Source organism: Aspergillus mulundensis (assembly GCF_003369625.1).
Source record: "Aspergillus mulundensis strain DSM 5745 chromosome Unknown scaffold_9, whole genome shotgun sequence".
Classification (NCBI taxonomy): Eukaryota; Fungi; Ascomycota; class Eurotiomycetes; order Eurotiales; family Aspergillaceae; genus Aspergillus; species Aspergillus mulundensis.
In genome coordinates this window covers 1,601,943-1,626,199 of record NW_020797897.1, presented here as the reverse complement: position 1 = coordinate 1,626,199, position 24,257 = coordinate 1,601,943, and the positions used below count along the sequence as shown (strand labels likewise).

At 52.4% G+C, this 24,257-nt stretch overlaps 10 protein-coding genes across 10 annotated transcripts; 5 read left to right on the top strand and 5 right to left on the bottom strand.

Annotated features, from left to right (window-relative positions):
- Window positions 1-483: 483 nt before the first annotated feature.
- DSM5745_08341 (NCBP3 domain-containing protein) lies at window positions 484-1,975 on the top strand (the record flags this gene model as incomplete). The annotated part of the gene is made up of 2 exons (XM_026750357.1): window positions 484-543; window positions 605-1,975. The coding sequence occupies 2 exons, from the start codon at window positions 484-486 to the stop codon at window positions 1,973-1,975; spliced, it is 1,431 nt and encodes a 476-aa protein (XP_026601361.1).
- Window positions 1,976-2,314: 339 nt separating this feature from the next.
- Window positions 2,315-3,310, bottom strand: DSM5745_08340 (putative calmodulin; the record flags this gene model as incomplete). Its single annotated transcript, XM_026750356.1, has 3 exons — window positions 2,315-2,718; window positions 2,784-3,258; window positions 3,308-3,310. The coding sequence occupies 3 exons, from the start codon at window positions 3,308-3,310 to the stop codon at window positions 2,315-2,317; spliced, it is 882 nt and encodes a 293-aa protein (XP_026601360.1).
- A 645-nt stretch (window positions 3,311-3,955) lies between these two features.
- DSM5745_08339 (AFI1/MesA family protein) lies at window positions 3,956-6,440 on the top strand (the record flags this gene model as incomplete). The annotated part of the gene is made up of 3 exons (XM_026750355.1): window positions 3,956-4,602; window positions 4,656-4,716; window positions 4,764-6,440. The coding sequence occupies 3 exons, from the start codon at window positions 3,956-3,958 to the stop codon at window positions 6,438-6,440; spliced, it is 2,385 nt and encodes a 794-aa protein (XP_026601359.1).
- Window positions 6,441-7,063: 623 nt separating this feature from the next.
- Window positions 7,064-8,062, bottom strand: DSM5745_08338 (uncharacterized protein; the record flags this gene model as incomplete). Its single annotated transcript, XM_026750354.1, has 1 exon — window positions 7,064-8,062. The coding sequence occupies one exon, from the start codon at window positions 8,060-8,062 to the stop codon at window positions 7,064-7,066; it is 999 nt and encodes a 332-aa protein (XP_026601358.1).
- A 1,106-nt stretch (window positions 8,063-9,168) lies between these two features.
- On the top strand, window positions 9,169-10,354 carry DSM5745_08337 (pyridoxal kinase; the record flags this gene model as incomplete). The annotated part of the gene is made up of 4 exons (XM_026750353.1): window positions 9,169-9,232; window positions 9,284-9,496; window positions 9,545-9,662; window positions 9,718-10,354. 4 exons carry the CDS (start codon window positions 9,169-9,171, stop codon window positions 10,352-10,354), a joined length of 1,032 nt encoding a protein of 343 aa, XP_026601357.1.
- Window positions 10,355-10,504: 150 nt separating this feature from the next.
- Window positions 10,505-11,249, bottom strand: DSM5745_08336 (uncharacterized protein; the record flags this gene model as incomplete). The annotated part of the gene is made up of 3 exons (XM_026750352.1): window positions 10,505-10,591; window positions 10,654-10,826; window positions 10,904-11,249. The coding sequence occupies 3 exons, from the start codon at window positions 11,247-11,249 to the stop codon at window positions 10,505-10,507; spliced, it is 606 nt and encodes a 201-aa protein (XP_026601356.1).
- Window positions 11,250-11,714: 465 nt separating this feature from the next.
- DSM5745_08335 (phosphotransferase family protein) lies at window positions 11,715-12,918 on the top strand (the record flags this gene model as incomplete). The annotated part of the gene is made up of 3 exons (XM_026750351.1): window positions 11,715-11,813; window positions 11,874-12,169; window positions 12,219-12,918. The coding sequence occupies 3 exons, from the start codon at window positions 11,715-11,717 to the stop codon at window positions 12,916-12,918; spliced, it is 1,095 nt and encodes a 364-aa protein (XP_026601355.1).
- A 4,261-nt stretch (window positions 12,919-17,179) lies between these two features.
- On the top strand, window positions 17,180-18,739 carry DSM5745_08334 (uncharacterized protein; the record flags this gene model as incomplete). The annotated part of the gene is made up of 3 exons (XM_026750350.1): window positions 17,180-18,324; window positions 18,371-18,568; window positions 18,622-18,739. 3 exons carry the CDS (start codon window positions 17,180-17,182, stop codon window positions 18,737-18,739), a joined length of 1,461 nt encoding a protein of 486 aa, XP_026601354.1.
- A 945-nt stretch (window positions 18,740-19,684) lies between these two features.
- DSM5745_08333 (putative C2H2 transcription factor) lies at window positions 19,685-20,670 on the bottom strand (the record flags this gene model as incomplete). Its single annotated transcript, XM_026750349.1, has 2 exons — window positions 19,685-20,596; window positions 20,653-20,670. 2 exons carry the CDS (start codon window positions 20,668-20,670, stop codon window positions 19,685-19,687), a joined length of 930 nt encoding a protein of 309 aa, XP_026601353.1.
- A 2,080-nt stretch (window positions 20,671-22,750) lies between these two features.
- On the bottom strand, window positions 22,751-23,805 carry DSM5745_08332 (putative L-cystine transporter; the record flags this gene model as incomplete). The annotated part of the gene is made up of 3 exons (XM_026750348.1): window positions 22,751-23,110; window positions 23,181-23,619; window positions 23,768-23,805. The coding sequence occupies 3 exons, from the start codon at window positions 23,803-23,805 to the stop codon at window positions 22,751-22,753; spliced, it is 837 nt and encodes a 278-aa protein (XP_026601352.1).
- Window positions 23,806-24,257: the final 452 nt, after the last annotated feature.

Sequence of the window (24,257 nt, the reverse complement as noted above, 5' to 3'; positions counted from 1 at the left end):
AAGGCGGCTGGTTGTTCTGGACTACGGTTATGATGAGATATATCAGATATCTTCCACTCGGATAGGATAGGCGTTTGGGATCGGACTAGACACTCTCTTACCACTGACGTATAATGCATCTACTCACCACCCGTTGTCTCACTTTCAACTGCTGATCTCAAAACAAACAATAAGCCACGGAATATAAAAGAACGTGGCCTAGATGATGGCGGTGTTATGTTAGCTGGAGATCTGCTCTGTAGGCGGTCTGTGGAGGAAGTTTCAGTAGCGTCATTCAGTGCACTCAAGAATCAGTTCTCTTTACTCGATTCACATCTTAACTTTCCTTCTTACTTGCCTTTATCCTTCAATTTTCTTTGAACTCTCGTGTATAATCTTACACATACATTCCGCTAGTCCTCCTAACTCTAGTTCTCCAACATTAGAAGGCGCGACCGTCCAACACCACCAAGTCAACCTCCTTCACACACGCTGAACACCAAAATGGATATGGACATGGACCTGGACCTCGGTCCTCTACCGGAGCCCGAGCTAATTGACACTGTAAGCTACAGCAATGCGAAGAAAGGGCCATTCAGAGCTCAAACTGACCGATTGCATATAGGAACAAACGCTTCAAGCATCTACAGCCGTTCCAGTAGACGGAGCAATCCTCGATCCTCAAACAGCCGAGACACAATCCGAGAAAGTACACATACGCGGTGTTGACGAATTGACGACAGATAATATCAGAGAATTTGCGATATCCAATTTCCCTCACGAACAGCCCGCCCGCATCGAATGGATCGATGATACTTCCGCAAACATAGTCTACTCAGCCCCCGAGATTGGTCTACAAGCTCTGGCTGCCATGACGCATGACGGCGAACTCGAAGGTGGTTCCTCCGGTGACACAGCTATCTCCAACGGGCTAGGCGATATCCCCGCGCTCCGACTGCGGTCGGCGAAGGTACTGGCTTCACACCCCGACTCTGTCCTGCAGGTGCGCTCAGCGGTGAAGACGGATAAGAAGAAGCCTCGCGCGCACGAGGCAAGCCGTTTCTACATGATGCATCCAGAACACGACCCACGGGAGCGCTTACGGCGCGAATTAGCGTCTGATCGGCGGCGCAGCGTGGGAGACAGTGACGGAGACTATCAGAGGAGGCGGTTTGATGGGCGCGAACTGCGTCGCCGTCGAGAGCGGGATAATGAAGGCGGTATCAGCGCGAGCATGTATGATGATAGCGGCGCCGGAAGCGCAGACCGTTCAGATGGAGATGGGGATTGGGATCGCGGAAGGCGGAGGAGGGGAAGCGAACGCCGTGACCGCGATATGGAATTGTTTCCTGATGAAGGCGCTAGGTCTGGGCGACTGCGCCATCGCAGCGCGTCTCCTGGCCGCGACACGCTGATGATGGAAGGGGGCTATATCGAAGAGAGGCAAGAATCACGACGCAGATTCCGGGAGCGCAGCCCGCCACCACGCCGGCGCAATGAAGGCCGGGAGCTCTTTGGTTCATCTGATGCCGATGCGAACTCGCGCGAACTTTTCCCGAACAAAACTGCGAACACTTATCTCAAGAAAGAACTCTTCCCATCCAAGGTCAGCAACCATCGCCGATCGGACGCTATCGACGTCGCAGATGAGACGGCGGACCTCTTTGCCAGGCGTATCTCAATCCCACTGGTAGACGGCGCCCACGACACGAATAACAATGCTTCGAAACGTAATCGCAACATCGAACTTTTCCCGTCAGACAAATCGGAGCGAGCGTCTGTACATATCCGCGGCGCAGCGGGTGGTGGCCAAGACCAGGGCTTCGCGATTCGCGGCTCCGCAGAGAATGGTATGTCTATCAAGGGGAGGGGTGGCGCATCAGTTCGTGAACTGTTTCCGTCAAAGTACCACAATAATGCTGGCAAGGAGTTGTTCTCCGATAAAATAGAGGGCAGGGGAGGGCCCCGCCGGAAGGCGGAGGATATGTTCACATAGGGCCCTTGCGCTCCTCTTGCTTTGCTCTTCTACATCTCGGATGTCATAGCGGTTGCTTTCTGGTTTACTCTACATCTATGATAGTCTCAACTACCCAATGGAAATTAATGGAAGCGAATAATGTCCTCCTTCACCGTGGTTATTTCCCGGTTCAATCTACTTAGCATGCCCTTCTGGATTATCTTTGGATGTATGAGATGCACAGCAGCTCAATTGGTTCACGACTACCCGAGCCATAGTTATCTAAGTACATAACAAACCATGTCCTAAACACCCGTCCCGACTAAAACAAGATATATAACCGCCAATAGAACAGTAACCTATCTCATTACACATGCTTCAGGTTGGTTTCGCTGCCTGTCCATTCTCCGCTCCGCCCATCATTGTATTGACGAACTCCTGGTATTTGAGAACTTCCCCTCGCTTTCCGCCTCCCTGCGTCTTGCCGCCCTTTCCGCCAAACGCTCTGCGGCTTGTAAACCCATTGAGAACCTCATTGATTTCGCGGTCTGATAGTGGGCGCTCTCCGTCTTCTGGGGCAGTATTGAGAAGGGCATCGCGTAGCTCTTCTACGTCGACCTGGCCACTGTCGTCTTCGTCAAATGCTGCTAGTGCATTAAGAAGCTCTTGCCGCGAGGACAGCGGTGAAAGTAGCTGCGAAAGTGTGTTCAAAAATGTAGGGAAGTTGATCGTGGAAGCGCTTCCTGGAGGGAAGAACTGGGATAGAGAGGACGGGTCTTGGCCTGTCCAACATAATTAGCACCTATTCTGCCGTATAAAAAGTCGCAAGATCCGAAGCGCCACATACCAACATTCACAAGCACATCCGCGACATCATCCTTATCCACAAAGCCATCGTTATCCCGATCCAGAACCTGGAAAGCCTCGCGGATCTCTCTAAGTTGCGCCGGAGCCAACCTAGCCGCCGCATCGGATGACGCAGCCATCATGCTAGTCGCCTTTGCAGCTATACTCGACGGCGAGGTGTTGAGTGTGCTGGCGCCTCTGCTTGGCGATGATGGCGGCTCTCTGGTAAATCGCGGCTGGGGAATTGGCTCTTGGCTCTTGGGGGACGCATCTTGGTCGTCTTCAACAGTGTATGTCTGGTTCAACTTGCTGGGGGATACAACGGGTGTGTATCCCCTGCTTGGGGAGCTCCCTGGTGTTGTTGGGCGGGCTTGTGTCGGAGGAGAGTTGGGTGTTGATGGACGTCGGAACGGCGATGCACGAGGGGAGTTGAAGGATAGCGGGGAGGGACGGAAGGGAGCGTTGCTGGAGGGGACCTGGTAATAGATTAGGAGAAAATATAGTCCAAGGCCTAAGTAGACGTACCATGATGAGTGGAATCTGGTTGGGTTGGCTGTTGAAAGAAGCTCTGAGGATAGATGACCTCAGTATAGATCCAAGCAAAACAAACAAACTCCGAGTCGAGGCCGGGGATACGGCGGCTGAGTCAGCCCGAGCCCGAGCGTGCACGTGCGGGGCCTGTATCCAGACTATACGCTATGTAGTATGCAGTCTTGTACGCCAGCATGCAATCGATTTTCTGAAGATTGAGAAGATGGAGACGATCAGAAACCACGCCATTAGAAAGTTAATCAAGCATGATTGCCCATCATCAAAGGTGCCGTGCGATCTCAGCACCGACTCAAAATTCGGCGCTGAGGGCTTCCCCGCTGTGGAGATCGATCGGTTCGTTCCCTTTCGGCGGCCGCTCGGTTTCCCCCCTGAACTCTTGAGTTTCGATCATATTATTCCGGCAAGACATGCTTTCGATCTAACTGCTGATAATCCTCCTATCTCTCCCTGACGTCTTTCTCCGCACCTTCTAGATGGATTGTCGCTCGCCTATCTCTCCATTGGCCCATTGATTGAGCATGTGCATGCCATTGCCGCTGCTATGCTCGCCGGCTGCCTGGAGCTTCACCAACTAATCACCCGCACTCGACCCTCGTGCTCTCCGCAGAACCCTGTCCGAAAATGAGCATCTCACTACCCATCCGGACTTCAGACGGCACGGGCAATTCCTCCAGCCCCCCAAAGTCAACCGGGCTTCCTCACCTCTCGCCTTCCCCGTCCTTTATCCACAAACAATCGCCCAGAAGCTCCGACAACTCGGGCCTCCACCGCTCCGCCAGCCAACACATTGTCCCGCCGACTTTCAAGCGACGCCGCTGTAAATCGCAGTATCCCCATGACTCCCCCGAGCGCCATGTCGAATTCATCCTTGTCGCCTCTTTCCATATCGATCGGGGTCCGATTATGGAACATCAGTACCCTGGTCCCATTAGCAGCGACGAGGGCATGCTGGCGGAGCTGATGTTGCCGGACCAGACCCATGTCCGCAGTCAAGATTGGACTATCTTTTTCCTACATAAGGACAACGGCGCGGATGGAGAGGACGAATCGGCACCGGGGAACAAAAAGGAAAGGAAAGGAAAGAAAAAAGAACGGACGTCTTCGGATGATGATGATGCAGAGGGCAGTGCCGGCGCGAATGATGATTCCGAGATCACAGAGGAGGAGGAGGAGGAGGCAAGCAGTGATGAGGAAGACGGCGGGGAGGGACCGCCATTGATGTATGTGCTTAATTTGGTGAACACAAAGCAAGATAATACAGTCAAGCGGTATGTCTCAAAAAACCCCTTTGGTGCGAAGATTACGGCTGACTTTTGACCAGAGGCGCTGTAGTCAAGGCTATGGCGATATGTACGCGGCATTCTTTCCTACATATATACAAAGTATGCACTCGATGAATGACGCTGGATGTCAACTAACAGGCAAATAGCCTATTTTGCTTTTAGCCCTGGAGGACTATTTCAAAAATCCATACCCCGAAACCCTCGAAGCACTTTATAATGCTGTGAACGCCATGGACCTGTCACCGATGCCGAAGCTGAACCTGCTAGAACGTCAGATACTGCAAGCTACCAACAGCAAAGACATGTTTATTGAGAAGTTTGAGCAGATGGTTCACCAACGAGCGATTGAGGACGGCGAAAATGAATTCGACGAAGACAATCCACCGTCGCCGAAACGAGGCCCTGCTCCCCGCTATACGCTCCCACGAGATACCCACGAGTTTGAGTCTAAAATTATCTATAACGACATTCCAATTCCGGTCAAAGTACCGACAGTGATATGGCCTGAAATCGTGGGCGACTTCTCGCTGGTCAAGCTCGTTCAGATCTTCTCCGCGCCACATGCCACCCAACCACAGCCGTTCCCTCTCCATCCTCATTTGACTACTAGCGGCCCTCTCACCCACCCGATTATCGTTCTCGTCAATGCGATGTTAACCCAAAAACGTGTAATCTTCCTCGGTCACAACCGACCGTCCGGGGAAGTCGCAGAGGCAGTATTAGCCGCCTGTGCATTGGCGTCTGGTGGAATTCTGCGTGGATTCACCCGCCATGCCTTCCCCTACACAGATCTGACCAAGATCGATGATCTCTTGCGGGTTCCAGGATTTATCGCAGGTGTCACGAATCCTACGTTTGCCAATCACCCCGAATGGTGGGATGTGCTATGCGACCTGCCTACGGGCCGAATTAAAATCAGCAATCACATCGAAGCTGCACCGGTGACCGACGGCCAATTATACTTTCAGCAGCAGAGCCCAGTCACCGCAACAGGCCTTAACGCCGATCCAACCGGAGATAACCTCTTTATGGAGGACGTACTTCGCAGCATAGCGAATCGATACGGCGAAAATGCTATCAGGGCCAAATGGCGCGCATACATCACGAAATTCACGCGAACTGCGGCCGCATTTGAGGAAATAGTTTACGGAGCGTCAAACATCTATATTATCGGACCTAACGAAGAGCTTTCTCCTGACAGCCCCAGCGGCCTACAATCGGATCCTGGTGATCCGACAACAATCCGCGGCCACGGCTACGTCTGGCCGGACGAAGCCTCTAAGCAGCGTGAATTGATGGCATCCGTCTCTCGCATCGAAGGCTGGCGCACTACTCGGTCCTACTACTCCTTTATCCAGGACATCGCAGCAATGTACTGGCCCTCCCGTCCCATCCAAAAGCCTGACCTCCACCACCACCACGACCGTCTTCGAACCCTGAAGCTGCCCGCCTACGACGCCGGTCAAATCTACCTCGCTTTCTCTCACGCAATCAAAGACTACGCCGGCATCTGCCAACTCCTAACCGTGACCCCCGAGAGCCAGGCAGGCCTATTCTACCTCGCCATGGGCCTCCTCCATCCAGACCGAACCGTCCGCGAGGCAACCGCGGACCTACTCGAGCGGATCGCACTCCACCCCGCAGGCCGCCATTTCTGGGCGCAGCTCAACCGGTTCGCGAAAACGGCGTACTTCCGCATCAAGCGACAGCGAGACGCAGCTGGGAACTCGTCGCCCGTGGTGAAGTCACCAAGTGACAGCATCGGCCCTCCGCAGAGTTTAGTAGGCGTTGCTATGAGTGGTGTGCGGTCTCGAGGGAGTTAACCGCCCACGACTTTTGACGGTACACGATTGTTCTTATTCTTCATTTCATCTCATTCTTTTTTCGAGCGGCAACCTTTTTTTAATGCTCTATCATGCATCTTCATATTTATTTGTTCACCTTTTTTCTTCTTCAGGCTACGTACATGGTGATATACTTGAGTCGGATATACCTCACATGAGTTAGAACTAACTAGTATATGATTTACTATATCTGCTGGCAGAGAGTCCGGTTAGAATGGAAGTTGAGTATGGGAAGACGAGAATAGCCCCACGGCATGATGAATGAAAGCATTGACTATCCATCTAGTTTCTTACAACTCGACTCTAGTTTGCCATGTTATAGTGCAGGTGTTCTTGCTCGGTACAGTCCATGATTTTTTGCCAGCAATGGAAGGACAAGAGTTGATCCTGTAGAGTATAAGATTAGGTATATGTAGTGTGTACTGTAGAAGTCTAGATATTATTAGATATCAGGAAGTAGTCGCTGTCATTACCAATGCATGACCAAAACCGGGACGACAACGCTCAAGACGAAGGAGTGTAATGTGAGCAGCGCTTGCTAAGTAAGAGGTATAAGGCATACAAGAATGAGGGTGGAAACGAAGAATGAGTAGCGGAGCCCGCTAGAAGCTCAAGACCAAACTGACACCTATCGTTAATGAAGAAATCCAAAGCGGAAGAGATAGGGCTAGCGGCGGTGAAGCCGCAGACGGGAAATCATCCTCAACCCCAACAGTGATGTTAACATTTGCAAAGTCCGAGCCGCATTTTGTATTAACCGCCTCGGCAGATGTGAGATACGAGTCAGCGAGCGGCTGCTTTTCGACCTGCGCCCATTCGCTGAAGATGTCGAGTGTCGCCTGCAGACAGGAGCTGCATGTGGGCAGGGTCGTTGCGTTGTTGATTGTGCTGCCGTATGGGAGAGAGTAGACGTCGTAGTCTGCCGCGTTGGAGGTATTCGTGACTGCATCGACGAAGCAGTAGTCTGACGTGTCTGGGTTCTGGAGACAGGTGGCGCGGTAGATGGGTTCGTAGGTGATGAGGTCAACATAGGCGTTTGTGACGAGCGGGTTGCCGTCGGCGTAATCCTTTCCGCAGTTCGAGTCATCGATCAGGTTAGATGCGAGGTCGGAGAGAGTGGAGGCGCAGGAAGTGACGTTTGCTGCGCAGGCAAGGTCTAGGACGCGAGACGTCGCGGCGGCCGAGGTAAGGGTGTGGAAGAAGCCTGTGGAGTCGCGAAGGAGTGTAGAGATAGCATAGCAATTTGTGAAGGAGTCGTCGGAGAGGAAGTCTTTGAAAAAGGTTGGGCAAGTAGTAGTGGTGAAGTTGTTGGAGAGGCTGGTGTCGAAGGCTGTGGGGAAGGTCGACGATGAGGTTGAAGAAGATGATCGAGGCTCAACAATCCGATGCTCGTGCTCGTGGTGTCCGTGATGGTGGATGGGTGGAGCATCCCTAACGGACACTATGTCGACGATCGTTTGGTCTGGGCCTAGTCGCGACGCATCGGCAGACTTTGTCGTTGTCTGGCTCTCCTCAGCAAGGGCTGCTGGGATGATCAAGGCCCAGAGGACAAGGACGATTGCCCATTGATGGGCGAGATTGATCCGTGAGTGTTGGTGCATTCTGATCAGGGCGTGGATTCGTTACGGTCGGTTTTGGTGGAGGAGGGTCGATGGCATGAAATGAGTGACAGCAGGCATGAGGCGATTAGGATTAAAGTGTATAGAGCAATAGCAACAGCATATAGCTGAAAAGGCAATGAAGGAGAGTGGTTATTCGAGAATTAAGGGCAAGACATGATACTGTATGCTCCGGTGGGAGAGAATGGACGGACAGCGAGTCCAAATCACATGGAATGAGTGATTGATCTATTGATCTAGAACAAGAGAGCGAATGACAAAAGCATAACGACGAAAGACAGGAAGGGAGGGAGGGAAGAGGAGAAGAAAAGAGAAGGATAGGGGATGTTAAGGTTGGAGAGAGAGTCGTCTCAGGCCGACGTTTAGTGTGTTCCATCGAAGCGTCTGGACTCCGCGCAGCAGCCACGCTCTGACACCAAGAGCCAATGACCGCGTGTCCATCACTTTGTTTCCTTCCAAGGCTGCGATGCCCGAGAGTACAGACGGCAGCCCGGGAGGACAAGGTACCTGACCTTAGGGCTGGCTGCAGTCTTTGTGCGCTGTTTGTGTTTGGGAAATGGGAACAGAGCCGGCATGAGACAATTCATTGTGCGCCTGCAAGCTCGGTTGAAATGGCAATGTTTGAGACATCTTCGACGATAAGCGATCGCATCTATGAAAAACTATAGATCGCACTTTGGCATGAAGAATGCTTCAGTGCATCGAAGCCACGAGGCCCCGGCGCCTGCCAATCAGCGAGTGGAGTTCTCCTCCACAAAAGTCCACTTTCTCTATCGCAGTCGCAGTCAGCAATCATGACTTGACAACCCCTCCTTCGCCCAGGATTTAATCGCATCAGATATTAAACACCCCTACTTGAGACTCTCTCCTCCCATCATGTCCGCCGACCTGGTCCCTGAGACAAGGGTCCTTGCCGTTGCCAGCCATGTATGCGCTCCCCCACTATGACAGCCCACTATCAGACTCAGACTGACAAATCCAGGTCGTCTATGGGTATGTCAACCTTTTTTATGTTGCACAAGTCTGTATAAATAAGTCACCGATAGCTGAAACAGTGAGAATCAACCAACAGCCATGTCGGCAACAAAATGGCAACCCTCGTCATGCAGTCCATGGGCTGCGATGTCGCGGCCTTGAACACCGTCCATTTCAGTCAGTATTTACATTCAATTTACCTTACTATCCTCAACTAACACTTCTCAGGCAACCATACCGGCTACCAGCAGTTCAAGGGCACAAGAGCCACAGCCGAAGAAATCAGAAACCTCTACGAAGGATTATGCATGAACAACCTTACAGATTTCGATGTCATGCTCTCCGGGTATGCACCTAGTGCTGCTGCGGTTGAAGCCGTTGGGAGTATCGGGATAGACTTGCAACGGAAATCTGCAGACCGTTCTGGTTCTTTCTTTTGGGGTGGGTTGTATTTCCGGTCCTGTCAAGAATATGCTAACGGATCATTAGTTCTGGACCCGGTCATGGGCGACCAAGGCCGGCTATACGTCAACGACGACGTAGTCCCCGCGTACAAGAATATAATTCAGCACGCTGACTTGATTCTTCCTAACCAATTTGAGGCCGAGTATTTCACCTATCCGTATCCATGTTTCTGGATGATGAACTAAGAACAACACTAGAGTTTTATCCGGGATCCAAATAACCTCCCTCGAGACCCTCGCAAAGGCCATCACAGTTATACACGAAACCTACAAAGTTCCGCATGTAATAATCACTTCTGTGCAGCTATCCAAGCTCCTTCCATCCCCTGAAAATCCCTCTCCAAATTCGACACAAAACCTCCTAACGATAATTGGCTCGACTACACTCTCCACGGGTAAACCGCGCCTGTTCCGCGTTGATGTTCCAGCTATAGACTGTTTCTTCAGTGGGACAGGCGACATGTTTGCTGCGTTGACGGTTGCAAGGCTCCGCGAAGCTGTCTTTGCCGATTCAGACAAGAACCTGCGCAACACAAAGTCGTGGGTTTCGGCTGACGACGTGAAGCCAACCGACTTGCCACTTGCGAAGGCGACAGAGCGGGTGCTGGCTAGTATGCACAATGTGCTGGAAAGGACCATCGAGGCGCGAGATGCAGAGCTTGTAGCTACTGCGGCGGCGGCGGCTGCTGGAGCCGAGGGGAACGAGGAGGAGCTAAAGAAGAAGGAGCATTTGCGACGAACGAAGGCGGCTGAAATACGCCTGGTGAGGAATGTGCGGTTTTTGCGTGAGCCAACGGTGGAGTTCAAGGCAAAAGAGTGGGAGGGAGAGTATTAGAAGGCTTTACTTGCTGCATTGCATTGTTACCCTTCTTTTTTTAGAGTGTAGTATAGAGTATCATTATGAGAGGTTATTTTGGTCTAGATCATGGGAAACGTGACAGTATCCATCTAAAGCGTCATTCTTACATTACAAGCATTTTCAAGCTTAGTTGGTACCGGTGCTTCCAAAACCGCCAGCTCCTCGCACACTCTCTGCCAATTCCTCAACAACCGCAACTTCGGGAGTGAAAATCTACAAGCATGTCAGTAACGAAGCCCTATAATAGCACGAAGTCGAATCCAAGAAATTCTTACCCTCTCCAAAACCAGCTGCGCAACGCGGTCTCCCTCCTTGATCGTAAAGTCGACATCGGAGAAGTTGAACAGCAGCACCTTCACCTCACCCCTGTAATCGGCATCGATGACACCAGCACCGACATCAATAAAGTGCTTCGAGGCGAGACCACTTCGGGGTGCGACACGGCCGTCTAATGAGATCGTCTGTTAGCACCATTTCCCAAAAGGAAAAAAAAAAAAAAAGGCAAGACCGCGAAGATAAACATACAGGTACCCTCAGGCACCGCAACCGCCAGCCCAGTATCAACAAGGCCCTTCCCCTTCGCGGGGATAACAATCTCCTTGGCAGCGTAGAGGTCGTAGCCCGCCGCGAACGCCGAGCCGCGTGTTGGTGCGCGGGCGGCGGGTGTGAGCTTCTTGACTTGAAGGGCGGGAGTAGGCGTTGATGCCGTGGGAGCAGTGGCGACAGGGGCGGCGGTGCTGGTAGAGGCCATCGTTTCTGTAATTGTGTTGGAGGACTTGGGGCGTTTGGCGATGGGGGAGGCGGGGAGGGAGGGAGGTTCGCGAGTTGCTGTTGTGGTTGTTGATGGGGGTGGTGTGGTCTCTTTGGTCATGATACGGTTGTATTGGAATTGGCTGAAGAGGAAAGAAGAGGAAGAAGAGGTGGAAAAGCGAGAAGGAGAAAGTGCGGTGTATGATTTGCAGCGGAGATGCAAGCGATTGATCGATCTCATCCTCGAGTCTATTCTCGGTGGGCGCTGGGACGCGTCTGGCGGCACGCGTAAAGTGGCTGGCGCGTGTTTAGCTTGTTTGCAGTCGGTATGAGACATCTTACTAAGCTGCGCAGATGGCTTGGCTGGCCGGCCTGGCGTACTGCCGACCCCGCAGAAACCAATTGTTAAGTCCAGCTGGGCCTCGGTCCGGGGGAATGCTGGAGACGCAATGCTCTCCGAGGCCTCTTCTTAACCACCAGGGACGTTTTCGACCTGACTATGAGTCTTCTTTGGTCTCGACACCATATTCTAAATTGTGGGAGGACCGATCCTTAGCTTGTCGCATATCAGATTGATTTCAACACAATGGCTGGAGCTGTCCGGCAGCAGATTGATATTCCCGCCCTGGAGCGGTATATCGAGCTGAATGTACCCCTTATCAAGACGCCGTTGGAGGTGAAGCAGGTATGTCGCGGGCTCCGACGACCCCAGAGCCATGAATGATGGCTCATCCCTCGTCCACAGTTCGGGTTTGGCCAGTCGAACCCGACGTACCAGCTCATTGCCGCCGATGGGAATAAATTCGTCATGCGCAAGAAACCGCCAGGGCAGCTTTTGTCAAAGACGGCACATAAGGTGGAGCGGGAATATAAGATTATTCACGCGCTGGAGCAAACGGACGTACCTGTTCCCAAGGCGTATTGTCTCTGCGAGGATAGCAGCGTTATTGGGACGCCCTTCTATATCATGGAGTTCCTAGATGGGAGGATATTCACGGACCCAACGATCCCAGACGTCGCACCAGGAGAAAGAACAGCTCTGTAGGAAGCTCATACCTGTGACGGTATATCAGCCGCTAACTTCTTTCAGATGGAAAGATGCAGTCCGCACTTTAGCAAAGTTCCACCGCGTGGTCCCTAAATCTGTTGGCCTAGAAACATTCGGCAAACCAAGCGGCTTCTACGACCGTCAGATTGCAACATTCACAACTGTCTCAAAAGCGCAAGCGCAAGCCGTTGACGTCGAAACAAACGAGCCGGTCGGCGATCTCCCACACTTCATGGAAATGGTGCGCTTCTTCCAGGACAAGTCTGCGCAACCTAAAGACCGCGGCACTTTAGTGCATGGCGATTACAAAATCGACAACCTGGTCTTTCATAAGTCCGAACCCCGCGTTATTGGTATACTCGACTGGGAAATGGCGACCGTCGGCCACCCGCTCTCGGACTTTTGCAATCTCACCAGCCCGTACTTCCTCGAGGGCACAGAGTATAATGCGGAGAACTTCCAGCCGGGCGCTGTGCCCGGTCTCCCCACGCGCGAGGACTGTCTGCGCTGGTACAGCGAATTCGCTGGGTATGACCCAACCCCGGAGATTGTTTGGGGCGATGCCTTCTTTTCGTGGAGGAGCTCGGTCATCATGCAAGGTATCAAGGCTCGCTATGCGTTGAGACAGGCTAGTAGTGCGCGGGCGGCAGAGTACGCCCAGAAGACGGTGCCCTTTGCCCTTGGAGCATGGGAGCGCGTGCAAAAGGTACAGAATGGGCTGCGGCAGAAGGGCAAATTGTAGTCCCTACCCTAGCCTTCGATCTCGAACGTTCGATGTTCCGGTCTATCTACCGGGATCTTTAGCTAGGTAAGCGTATTCCGGGACTACAGCAGAGCCTTGGACTTGTGGTGTGGAGTACCTAGATTCGAGAGGTCGATTGCGTGGCGTGCTGGCGTTGCAGCCACGGATGTGATTGTTTGCGAACGCGGGCCATAGCTAGAAGCCGACAGTAAGCCATCGACACCACATCCATGGAAGCGACAATCCACGGTGTGCACGGGCTCCCTCTTCTTGTTCTGTATATACATCCACCTACATATCACAGTTTGCGGGAGGGATCATCCGTCTCAATCAGATCATATGATAATAATATAGATTCACCTTTAAGGCGTTCCAAGTTTGGTGTCTTACCACCCACCTCCAGCTAGCTACCTACCTTACTTCCTCTGTTTCTTGTCTACCCCGCCTTCCCTAGTAACTAGCAACATCAGACTTCGGAAGCGAACGCGAAGGATGGAGGTGCCCTTTGTATTTGTCAGTGTAAGCCAGCCAGCCATTGTGTACCAACTGTCTTCCGTAGACCGCAGCAGGCTACTGCCCACCCTGCAGCGGGGTCAAAACACCGAACATCCGGAGGGATGCGATGCCGGCGAGTCGCGACTCCAGTTCCCACACGCATACTTATCTACTGACTCAAATGTACAAAAGCTTACCGTACAAGGCTAGTCCAGATGCAGGAGAAGGAACAAAGAACAGGGATGTGGGAGGGAAGTGGAGGATACGGATACGCCCGACCCCCGAGCGATCTCGGATCAGCCATGATTGGGGGGTCAATGACGAGTGAGGTGCGGTGAGGTGATGGTAGTGAGATGAGCGACGTGGGAAGACTGCCTTGCCTTACCTTACCTTGCCTATAGATGGGATTGCAACTGTGATAATAGCTGCATCAGTACGGAGTACGGAGTAGACCAGACCTGGAGACTTCGTATCGAAAGCGCCAAGAGGGAAACACCCGGGCCAGTGAGGCGTCACCAGCGCATCTCGCACTACTGTAACTGCCAGGTAGGTAGTGTGGTCTGTGGGTGTCAGCAAGCATGGGATTGGCATTGGTGAATCATGAGGCGCGGCGGCGGGAGGTTCTAGCTTTACCGTTGAACGAGGCGGCGACTGAAACAGAACTAATTGGATGCGGCTCATTCGGTGCTTTCTTTTCTTTTTTTTTAATTTCTTTTTCTTGTTGGTTTTTCGTCTTGCGTTGCGTTGCGCAGACAATTGCTGATCCGCCCGCCTTGACCCGCCTCTGAGTATACTCCGGATGTAATATACCTCCTGACTGACAGGGAGGCTTTGTGTATCGGCCAATGAATTGAAGGGTGATCGGGTCACTCACAGGCTTGTCTATCTTAGGGACCTGCCCAAAGGAGGGTACCGGTATGTCCACGCACAACGTCGCACTCCCCGAGGCTGCATGGTTTGGTTTGGGGGAAGACCGGTTGAAATGATGATGCAGCAGCTGGTGATGGAGAACTGCTGACACCGGAGAAACAGTGGTCGGAAGCAGACTAGGCCGGCGCCAGCACCCGAGTGAGACAGCGCCGTTGAACAAGACATGACCAAGAGTGATGTGATGACAATCAACGCATGCTTTATCTGAGACTGAGGCACTGCGGAGCGGCTCGTCAATCGGAGGAGTTAGTTTAGGGTGGTTTCAGTCCTCCGTAGTTCCAGAAGGAAGGAAAGAAGACGCCCAGGCCGGTAGAAGAGCTGATTGTGGTTAGAGTTGAAGAGAGAGGGGGCTGGAAGCAAATAATGATTCTGATTCCCTGTCAGACAGACAAGCCGGCCCAGATTGATCCTCGTAGTCAGCGGCATTTTTGTGACGTTTGTTGCCGGGGAATTTCAAGCGTCTCAGTCTCTTGCGGAGGAGTTCCGAGTTTCTGCTCAAAACACAGATGAAGGATGCTCCGTGGAAACCCGTTTTATCAAGCGCCTGAGCGTCTTGGATTTAGTAGGTGGGCATGGACGATGAATCATGATACAGCGGCTCTGTTGCAGAGAAGTGAGGAGTGAGGAGAAAAGTGGTCCGTGGAGAGGGGAAAGACAGGGAAACGTGGCCGATCATTTCTGCAGAGTGACAGTTGTATCCAACCAGCGCCTGCCAAGCCGCGTCCAACCTGCTGACTGACTCTGACTCGGAGGACATTCACATTCTGACCATGGGCTTCGGACAGTTGAACACTGCCATGAACGAAGATGGTCCAGAAGAAGAAGCACTGGGAAGCAAGGACGTTAAATATTCGACAAGAAGCTGCAGTGCAGAACTCAACTGTCGGTGCAGAGTCAGGCCATGCCAGGTTGTACCCGGGAGGCCGTAATTGGCGTCCCGCCGGCTGCAACAGTTGATTTCCTGATTTTCCTTAGCCCGGTCTCCCTAGCTGCTTCTTTTGTTCTTCGCGTGGTTTCTTTTTCTTCCCCTCCTCCGCAACCAGGTTTGCGGTGGATTCGCCGGCTTCGTGGCGGTCAGCAGTAAGGGCGCATTGCAGCCTTAGGTACCAACTGCTGACAGCGCACTGTCACAAGCAGGAATGGAATTGGGGCTGGGGTTGGGATAACTTGGGAGGACATTGTTAAAGAGTATTGTTGAAGAGCAAAATATGAGACCCAGAGCTTCAACTCTCAAGTGTGGTAGAAGTGGTGGTAAGTGAACAAGCAGTTCCAGCGGTTCTCTGCAAGGAGCACAGTTCAGCCTCCTTGTCATTGCATCCAATGGCCGCCGCAAAGACAGAGCCGCATCGGTGTGAGTGGGCCGTCAGCTGGCTCTAGTCCGTCTAGTCGCCTGCTGCTCGTGCTCGTGCTGGGGACGTGGCATTTAATCTTACGCACTGCAAGCCGCCGCCTCTAGGAGCTTCCCTCTTGCGCTCTAACGCCTGCTTCAAACTCTTTTAAGCCCCTTTTCATCCTTTGCTATCCACTAGACTGCCATCGGCCCTTTTCTCGGGATTAGTTGTCAAAACGAGCTTCACCCCACCTTGTTGAGCCGACTATTTTATGTTTGCCTAGGTGGCGCGCTGCAGTCAGCCTCCCCTCATTATTCTTCTTGCCTTTGCTTTTTCCACGTATACCTATGGCTTTGGCACCCGTGAATTCGCCGAGTTGATCTGCTCTTGAGCCCCCGTGGATCAGTTGGATTCAAGACTGGGCTCATTCTCAGAGTGGGCTCCCAGAAATTAGCCTGCCCGTCGCTTCGAGGTTCGGGGACCTGACGGATTCACGGAACTGCCACTGCTCCACTCTGCGGCGCTTCTGCTTAAATTATTCTCTGAATCGCTGGCCGGCATCGTCGTCATTTCTTCAGTCCATGTCCATCAAGCTGACCGCTCAGAGGCTCTGAAAGTCTGCAGCAAGCCAGTGTCCACCCTTGCCAAGCAGTCGAACAGGAACTGCCGTACGTTGCATCCCGTCGCCCGCTCATTCTTCCATCTTCATCTACGCGCCGCTCCTGCTTTTCTTCCTTCTCTCTTGTTCATTCCTTCGTACACTCCCCTTCTGTCCCTTGTCTGTCCTGGTTCTGCCCCGTGTGGTCGTTTTCTGCGCCCTCCGGAATCTCCGAGCCTCTGATTCTGCCGGCGCTTCCACCAGAATCATCCCAGCTCACTGGCGATCGACGCTGGCGTCATCCCATTCCTTGAAGAACAAAATTGTGCTGCATTCCAGGCATACTGGCCTCGTGTTATTTTCAATACCGTGAGCGGAGCGGTTTGTTTATATCGCTCATCAGCCTTGTCTCTTGAGCCTCAAGCGGTGCGCGATTCGACTCCGATTGAGCCTCATCCGTTCCTGGAACCCAGGTGAGCTTATTTCGCCTCCGCTTTCAACATCGTCAACCCTCTTTTCAACCTTTCATCCTTCCATCTTTTTGTATTCTTACCCCGTCCGCTGTCATTCCACTAGTGGCTCTGCCATCATGTCTTTACCCGTCTGGCCTGTGTAACTCGATGCTCTTGATCAAAGCCACTGTCGCACCTCTTGCCATGATGATATACTGCGTCTTGTAATAGTCCACCCCACTGACACCACCATAGATAACCCTCGACCTAGTAATTCAATGGTCTAAGTGCAGAGCCCCTACTATTTCAATCTGGGTGCTGTTTTGGCTTGTCTACTAGGAACAGCCAAAAAAGATTAGCTTATGCCCAAGAGGGCCAACTAAACACACCCAACCGCTTAGATCAAGACTGGCGCTCCTGATGCGCCATAAACCACCTCCATGATTACCGACGCAATGGATCACGAATCCTCACCTGGACTTAAGCCGTTTATACCGGACTACACGCCCAGGGCCCCATCGCCTCCGCCATTCGCTCATCAAGGCCAGTCACCGGAGGGTGATGCAAAGCATGCGGACAAGGATTTTCTAAGATCTAATAAGCCGTTGAATATTCGAATTGGAGGGAAGGAGGCCCATGCTGCCCTCCTCCAATCTGACTTTGGCGCCAACATCCCAGACCTCTGGAGGCTTGAAAGAGAAAACCCATCTTCAGACCCTTCTCCTGTCGATCAGGGCTTTCCCTCTAGAGGCTCGGAACTGGTCAGAACAATCAACCCTTCCAAGAAGCTTCCGGAGCCTAAGCCCGTGGAACCTGGATTCAAGCCCGACCTGAAAGTTCTTGCAGAAGAAGCACTTGACTTGGACAGCAGCAGCCCGGAAGCTGAGCCACCACAGTCGCCACCTCTACAACCCCCTGGAGAAAAACGGGTCGTACTTCCTCCGCTGTCTGAACTAGTCAATGGTCCGGTAGAGTCAATACCTCCGCCTAGACTGGATCCGTCTCCATCATCTATCGGCCAGGCTCATTATAACTCGCTGCCTGCGCTTCGTAACCCGTCAGCAGCTCAATCGCCAGAAGATTCCGGTCTGAGGCTACCCCCTATACAGACCAAGCTCAATCAGCTCAATGAATTTGGGCCTGTCCTTCCGCCACCGAATGGCCCTTCTCCACGTCCTGTGGGTACACCATATTCTCTGCCTTCCGTCGCCGCTGTTTCCCCGCCTTCAGCGAGGGTTGATCCCAGCCCTCGGGAACTATATCGAGCTCCCTTGATGCCATCCAAAATACCACCTAGCCCTTACTCACATCTTTCGCCTGCAAGCACGCAAGCCATATCTGCCGTCTCATCCCCAGCCTCGCAGCAACCTTACTGGCGTACTGTCAAAGCACCCTATCCGTACGATCCACCATCCACAGTCTCTAACAGGAGTCCGGCGTCGAACTACCCAACGCCAATTGAGCGCGCCTCGACAGGTGCTTGTGAGCCAGGGGCCTTCACGCCTTCGTCGCAAGGCAGCACGGCTGGGCCAACAGGTACATTTAAATGCTCACACCCAGGGTGCACAGCACCTCCCTTTCAAACGCAGTATCTGTTAAAGTAAGTCAAATTATGATATCAGCAATACCTCTACTGACGGTCTTAGTTCACATGCAAACGTCCATTCGCAAGATAGACCTCACTTCTGTCCAATTGAAGGGTGTTCGCGCGGTCCTGGAGGAAAGGGATTCAAGCGCAAAAATGAGATGATTCGCCACGGACTAGTCCACAACTCCCCCGGATACGTTTGCCCCTTCTGTCCAGACCAGCAACATAAATACCCGCGGCCTGATAATCTCCAAAGGTAAGCTCTCATTCTGTGTCCTTGAATTGTATACGGCTGGCTGACTGTTGTAGACATGTGAGAGTCCATCACGTGGATAAGAACAAAGATGACCCTGCTCTTCGACACGTCCTTGCTCAACGACCCGAGGGGAGCGGCCGAGGGCGACGACGTCGGATGAATCCTCAATAACACCTACCATTATACGATGCTTGCCCCCATTACCATTACAGCGCTGTTCTGTTCTGTTCTGTTAGGAGACGGCTTTCTCCGTAGAATTTTCGGAGAATAACGCGGCCATCTCATGAGTGGTTCACAGCACATGCATTATGATACCTATTCTGCTCTACTTGTCCTACTCTGATTTGCTTTTCTGCTTTGCTCCGACTAGCGATGCGATACCAGATGTTAATGTTAGAACATTTGTGCTCTGCTTGTCATCCGTTCTTGCATTCTCTTTCCCTGATCAGAAAGGGCAAAGATGGAGCGTGGAGTATATGCTTGGTTCCGGCGTACATTCAAAGTTTCTTCGTTCGTTTCATTTCTGTGAATTCTCTTATATGTATTTCCTTCAGCGTTTCAAATGTCTGCATATTTATGGGAAACCCCGCTTATTTATTCAGGGGCTGGCGTCTAGGGCCTGATTTTTGAGAGCGAGTCGTGGTTTGAGGGTTCGGGCTAAGCTGGACTAGTCTGGATGGCGTTTGAGGGAGGAATGGATGAGGAAAGATGGTCGGACCGAGACAGAATGGAAGAAAGAAAAAAGTAAGGTTGAATTGAGATGAAAGAAAGAACCGCTAGCCAGCTAGCCAGGACTATGACCATGACTATCAATCCAGTATTTAACATATTTTCAACAAATAACATGCTATAACTTCAGCAAACCAGAACCATAGTCAGCCATAAATTGTACTCAGATCGATTCCGAACCTGCAAATTGAGTAAACCAAACGAACCATCTCTTGCGCCGTTCTATCCAATTTGTTTTCCGTAATCCCATATCCATACAGTCGTCACCATTTCCATCTTGGGATCCAGATGGAAAGGGAAGTAAGCGGGTAGACGGCCACCGTCCAAGAGCCAGCTCCATAGATAGATAGACACCACCTTCCGCTCGACACTCAAGAAAGGTAAACCTCAAACGCCCTTATGGATCCGCCGAACATGATCCTTCATATTATCGACCCGTGAGAAAACCCTCGTGCAACCCTCACTCGCCCACTCACAGACGATGCCCGGGTTATGCTTGGCCTCGTGGCGATCGCGGTCCTTCTTGCTACTGAACCCTGCTCCGGGCATCTGCGGGTTCGACTGCGGGCACCCGTCGTGCCGGCAGAAGAGGTGCTTCCGGTGTCGGTTGTAGTGCTTGCGCAGGTCGCAGCCTCGGCGGAAGAGCGAGGACGAGGTGCAGGATGGGTAGGCGCAGCGCCAGGCGCCTGGGTGGGTGGGTGAGGGTGTGCCGTAGAGGGAGAGGTCTTTGCTGTTGCTTGCGTTTGCGTTTGTGGAGGAGGCGGAGGTTGTGGAGGGGGTGCGGGTTGGGACTTGTTGGTTCAGCTGGGTTTGGGTGGGGTCGGATGAGGTTGGGGCGTAGGGGTTGTGGTTGTGGTAGGAGGGAGAGGGCGAGGAGAAGGGGCCTTGGTCGACGTCGACATCGAGATCGAGGTCGAAGTCTGGGTCGATGTCGGAGGATGGGATGGAGTCTTGGTATGTTTGGGGGTGGTAGTGCGATGAGGCTTGTGGGGGGTGAAGCCATTGCGTGTTGCTGTTGCTGTTGCTGTTGCTGTTGCTGGGGGTCTGGCTCATGGTGGTGGCAGGGTAGTATGGGTTTTGCTGAACGTAGGGCTGAGGTTGAGATGCTGGGTAGTAGGAGGCCGTTGGGTCGAGTTGACTGCTAGTGCCGTAGGAAAGATACTCGTCCGGGACAGAGACGGCATGGTTTGGCAGGGGGGCAAAGGACCCTGGCGATGCGTAGAACATTGTATTGTCTGGCGCGAGGATGAGAGGGTGCTCCATCGTGGTTGTGTAGGGCTCTGGGTAGCCTTGTCTTCTCTAGGGACTGTTAGTTTACTCGAAGACGAGATTATAAATGTGTACGCGCGACGTACAGCTCTGTTGTCTTCCATGTTCCATGTCTTTCGCTGCTTTATAATGTGGCAGTGGTCGCGGTGGTATCGGGTTCCGTGGAGGCCGTCGGATAGGTTTGTTGCCACCAGCATGACTTTATATTCTTCGGAGCAGGACGCAGTTGCGTAGTGATGATATACTAGCGGTTATCGTCGTGTAGCGCAGTGCAGTGCAAGATCGAACTTCAGATTAAGCCCCAGGTCGTTTTAATATTAGCACCCGGCATCGAGCCAGGACGGACCCAGGTCAGACGTGGCTATGCACGATCAAATGTCTCTGGCTGACAACCAACGAGGAAGCTGAACGATATCCCCAGATACATGTCCCGTTCTGCTTGGCCCGAACACCAGATGGACTGGTTGCAGCGGGAATGTCACTCTACCTCAGCTCCGGTGACGATCTATGACCGCACAGATAGCTGAAATGATACGTTTACGTGGAATGAGCAAGAACGCGATGATTCTTCAGAGTCAGACTAGTCCCAGGGGGGCGGTATGCACGCGGCTCATTCGTTGGGTTGTGCAGTGGCCGCATGGAGTCCCGGTAGGGCTGAACATCCCTACCCCTCTGTCAGAAGTACCTGAAGGTGAAACCGCGGCATCGCCGACATTTACCGCTTCGTCGGAGCAGGGCGAAGGGACCGGGGCTGCAGACGAACCTTGCTTCAGCAAGACTTACCAGCCAAATGGCCTTGGGTGTCCAAGATGCCAGCAAAATGCTTCCATGACCGCTACAACGAGACTTGGGGTAAGAAAGTCATCCACCACCACCAAAATAACCCTGTCTCCCGACTTGGCATGCGTTCTATCATTGGACAAGTCGTATGATTGTGGCTGATGCTTCCAGCCAAGGCGCAGGCTGCAGACGCACACCGCAGATCGGGAGCGCGAGTCTTTGGTCTTTACCGCCAGCTTTTGGCTGAGCCTCAACGGCGATTCGTGCATACCCCGGGCACCCCTCCAGACTGGCGGTCCTCGACCTTTATATCCTTCGACCCTCGGCCCAGTGGCAAGTTGTAAACAGCGGTGTCGGTTTAAGCTCATCTTGCATATTCAGCACCAGGCTTTCGCTTTCGCCGACTCCGTCTTTTAGTTTGAGGTATCCATGGATCACTTTCGTCCCTCATCCCATTCCCACGTCCATCGTTGATCACGTGGCGGAGCTCGCGAGGTTCCGTGCGCAGCGAAACCAACATCGTCATCCTCACGGGCAGCAAACACGAGATTCCTAAAATATCCCATGAGCCTTTCTTCTCGTCTCGTATTGACTCAAATCTGGACCCCACGCGACTCCGCCAGCTTGGCTGGCGACTCGATCGATCCTAGAAACAAGCTCTGGGTTGCTTGCTCAGCGCCGCAATGAAAACGGGCAGTGTGTCAGCGAGTCTCTGTGATTCATAATCGCTGATTCCGTCGTATGGCCCAGGGGTTAGCTGCATGCCTGCTTGTCCCTGTTTGGCGGTTGGTGTATACGGAGTACTCCCCGCCTCCGTGTGATGGTGCACAAGCATTTGTTGGAAGAACCTCGGGTTTCGGGAATTCTCGTAGATACCACGTCGTGGCTTACTCTGCCTTAATTCGGAGGCACACGACAAGGATGCTCTACGCCGTACTCTCGCATATGTACCTGACTCGCGGGTTAACACCGTGTTATGTCAGATTTCTGTGGACCGTGGGGATGAAGGAGTGTCGGTTCCTCGTGTGTAAGTGGCTGAAATCCGACGAGTCAGGAGGCCAAGATTACGGGTAGATCATAGGTCCAGGTTCGCAAATAGGATGTAAACCATGTAATTGACACTCCGATTCTGAGTTCTGAGTGTTCGTTTTCTGAGATCTCCAATCCGCAGTCAACTTATCGACCCAATTTGTCGGATTTGAGACAAATAAAAGTGTATCGAGGCTATCAAATGGCCAAAATCTATATTTAGGAGCATAAATTGCTTCAAACAGCGTCTATCCAACAATGGCCGGTTAGTGTAGTTGGTTTATCACGTATCGTTAACACCGATAAGGTCGCCGGATCGAGCCCGGCACTGGTCATGCAAGTCCTAGATCACCTCTAGATTTCTTTTTTTGCATTTCAAACATCTGGAGGATTCTGTGCCGACAATAGCGGGCTGTAAACGCTGGGACCGTTGCTCTTGTCGTTATCTTCGGCATCTCGGTAAAGGATGTAATGCTGCACCATGAAAAGCAGATCGAAAAAAATGCTCACATTCGACAGGAGAAACTTGATAGGATTCCCGGCAATACCGCTCCAATCGTCTTCAAAGGAGGAGTCGATGACCAATTGAGCTAGCGAAAGCACACCTCCAGTGAAATCGAGCAAGATCTGGACAATGCTCCAGCCACGTGTGGATTTCCGCTTATAGTTGACCCACGCTTGCGGCACGTACTTGACAACCGTAATCACTAGCTTCACGTATGAAAGAGCGTAAATCTGGGATTTCATGTCAGATCTGCCCAAAAATAGGCCGAGGTCCATGTGTGTTCCTATTGGCTGTACTTACTACGTCGATCCAAGCCCAGCTCAACGGTTCATAGCCATCGTCGGGGCTCTTGGCTAAGACAACGCAGACAACCACGGCCACTGCGACAAACGCACCCCAGAAGAGCCCTGCAATCGGCGTACTGACTTTCTGGAAGCGCGATACCTGGAAGCCCCATATTTTCGGCCAAAACTGCGAATAGACCAGTCCGCTCAGGATAACGGCATGCAGGGTAAAGGCAAAGTCGTTGAACCGCACTGTTGGCTCCTGAGCCAAGGGATGCCGAGCGGCATACTGACGACGGATCACGGGAGAGTATAAGAATGTCCCCGTATATACGGCATAGCAGACGAATCCGAGGACATTGATCGTGGGGAAGTCGATGGCCAGTCCGGTGGTCGCCTTTCGGCGGTAGTTCTCAATAGGTTGGGGATAGAAGGAAGCGGACCAACAGAGTGTGCTTGGAACTGTTAGTTCGCCATGACATAGCATAGAGCACTGTTGGACTTACTAGATCCATCCAAGAAGGCTGCTCGTTAGAAAGGCCGGTTGTCAATAATCAGCCTTCGATTGTGGGAAGTTCAACGCCTAATTAAATAACCACCTACCGCGAAAGAGCCTTGATAAAAGCTTCGAGTTGGGACATCGCGCCGTCTACCGTCAGTCCATGAGGGGTTGATCAAGTTCAGGCTGGGTCGCTCAGTTCGATAAGCTTGGAAGGGACCGGCGGAATCGCGTGATGTCAATGATAAGATAGCAATCAGCTACAAACGGCAGGCGGTGAAGGTCAATAACAAAGTGACTCCACTCGTTGCTCTGGATATGTGCTGGAACGCTAGTCCTAAAAGGGCGAAATGTTGTTTGGCTGTCGTTCATCCAGCCACTCGCTTTTGCGATCTGAGCCCAGTCAGTGTCAGTCTCGATCGCATGCTCTTGCAGCTCGCCTTCTTTCATCTCCTGAAACCTCCCTGCTAATTGACATTGTCTCTTTCTTGCGGCTGAGAGTTGTTTCTTCTTTGCGTGGTGATTTCGAGTCTCCCGCCCGCCTCTATATCTATCATCTGTCTACCAAAATCCAGCCATATTGATTACCCCCAC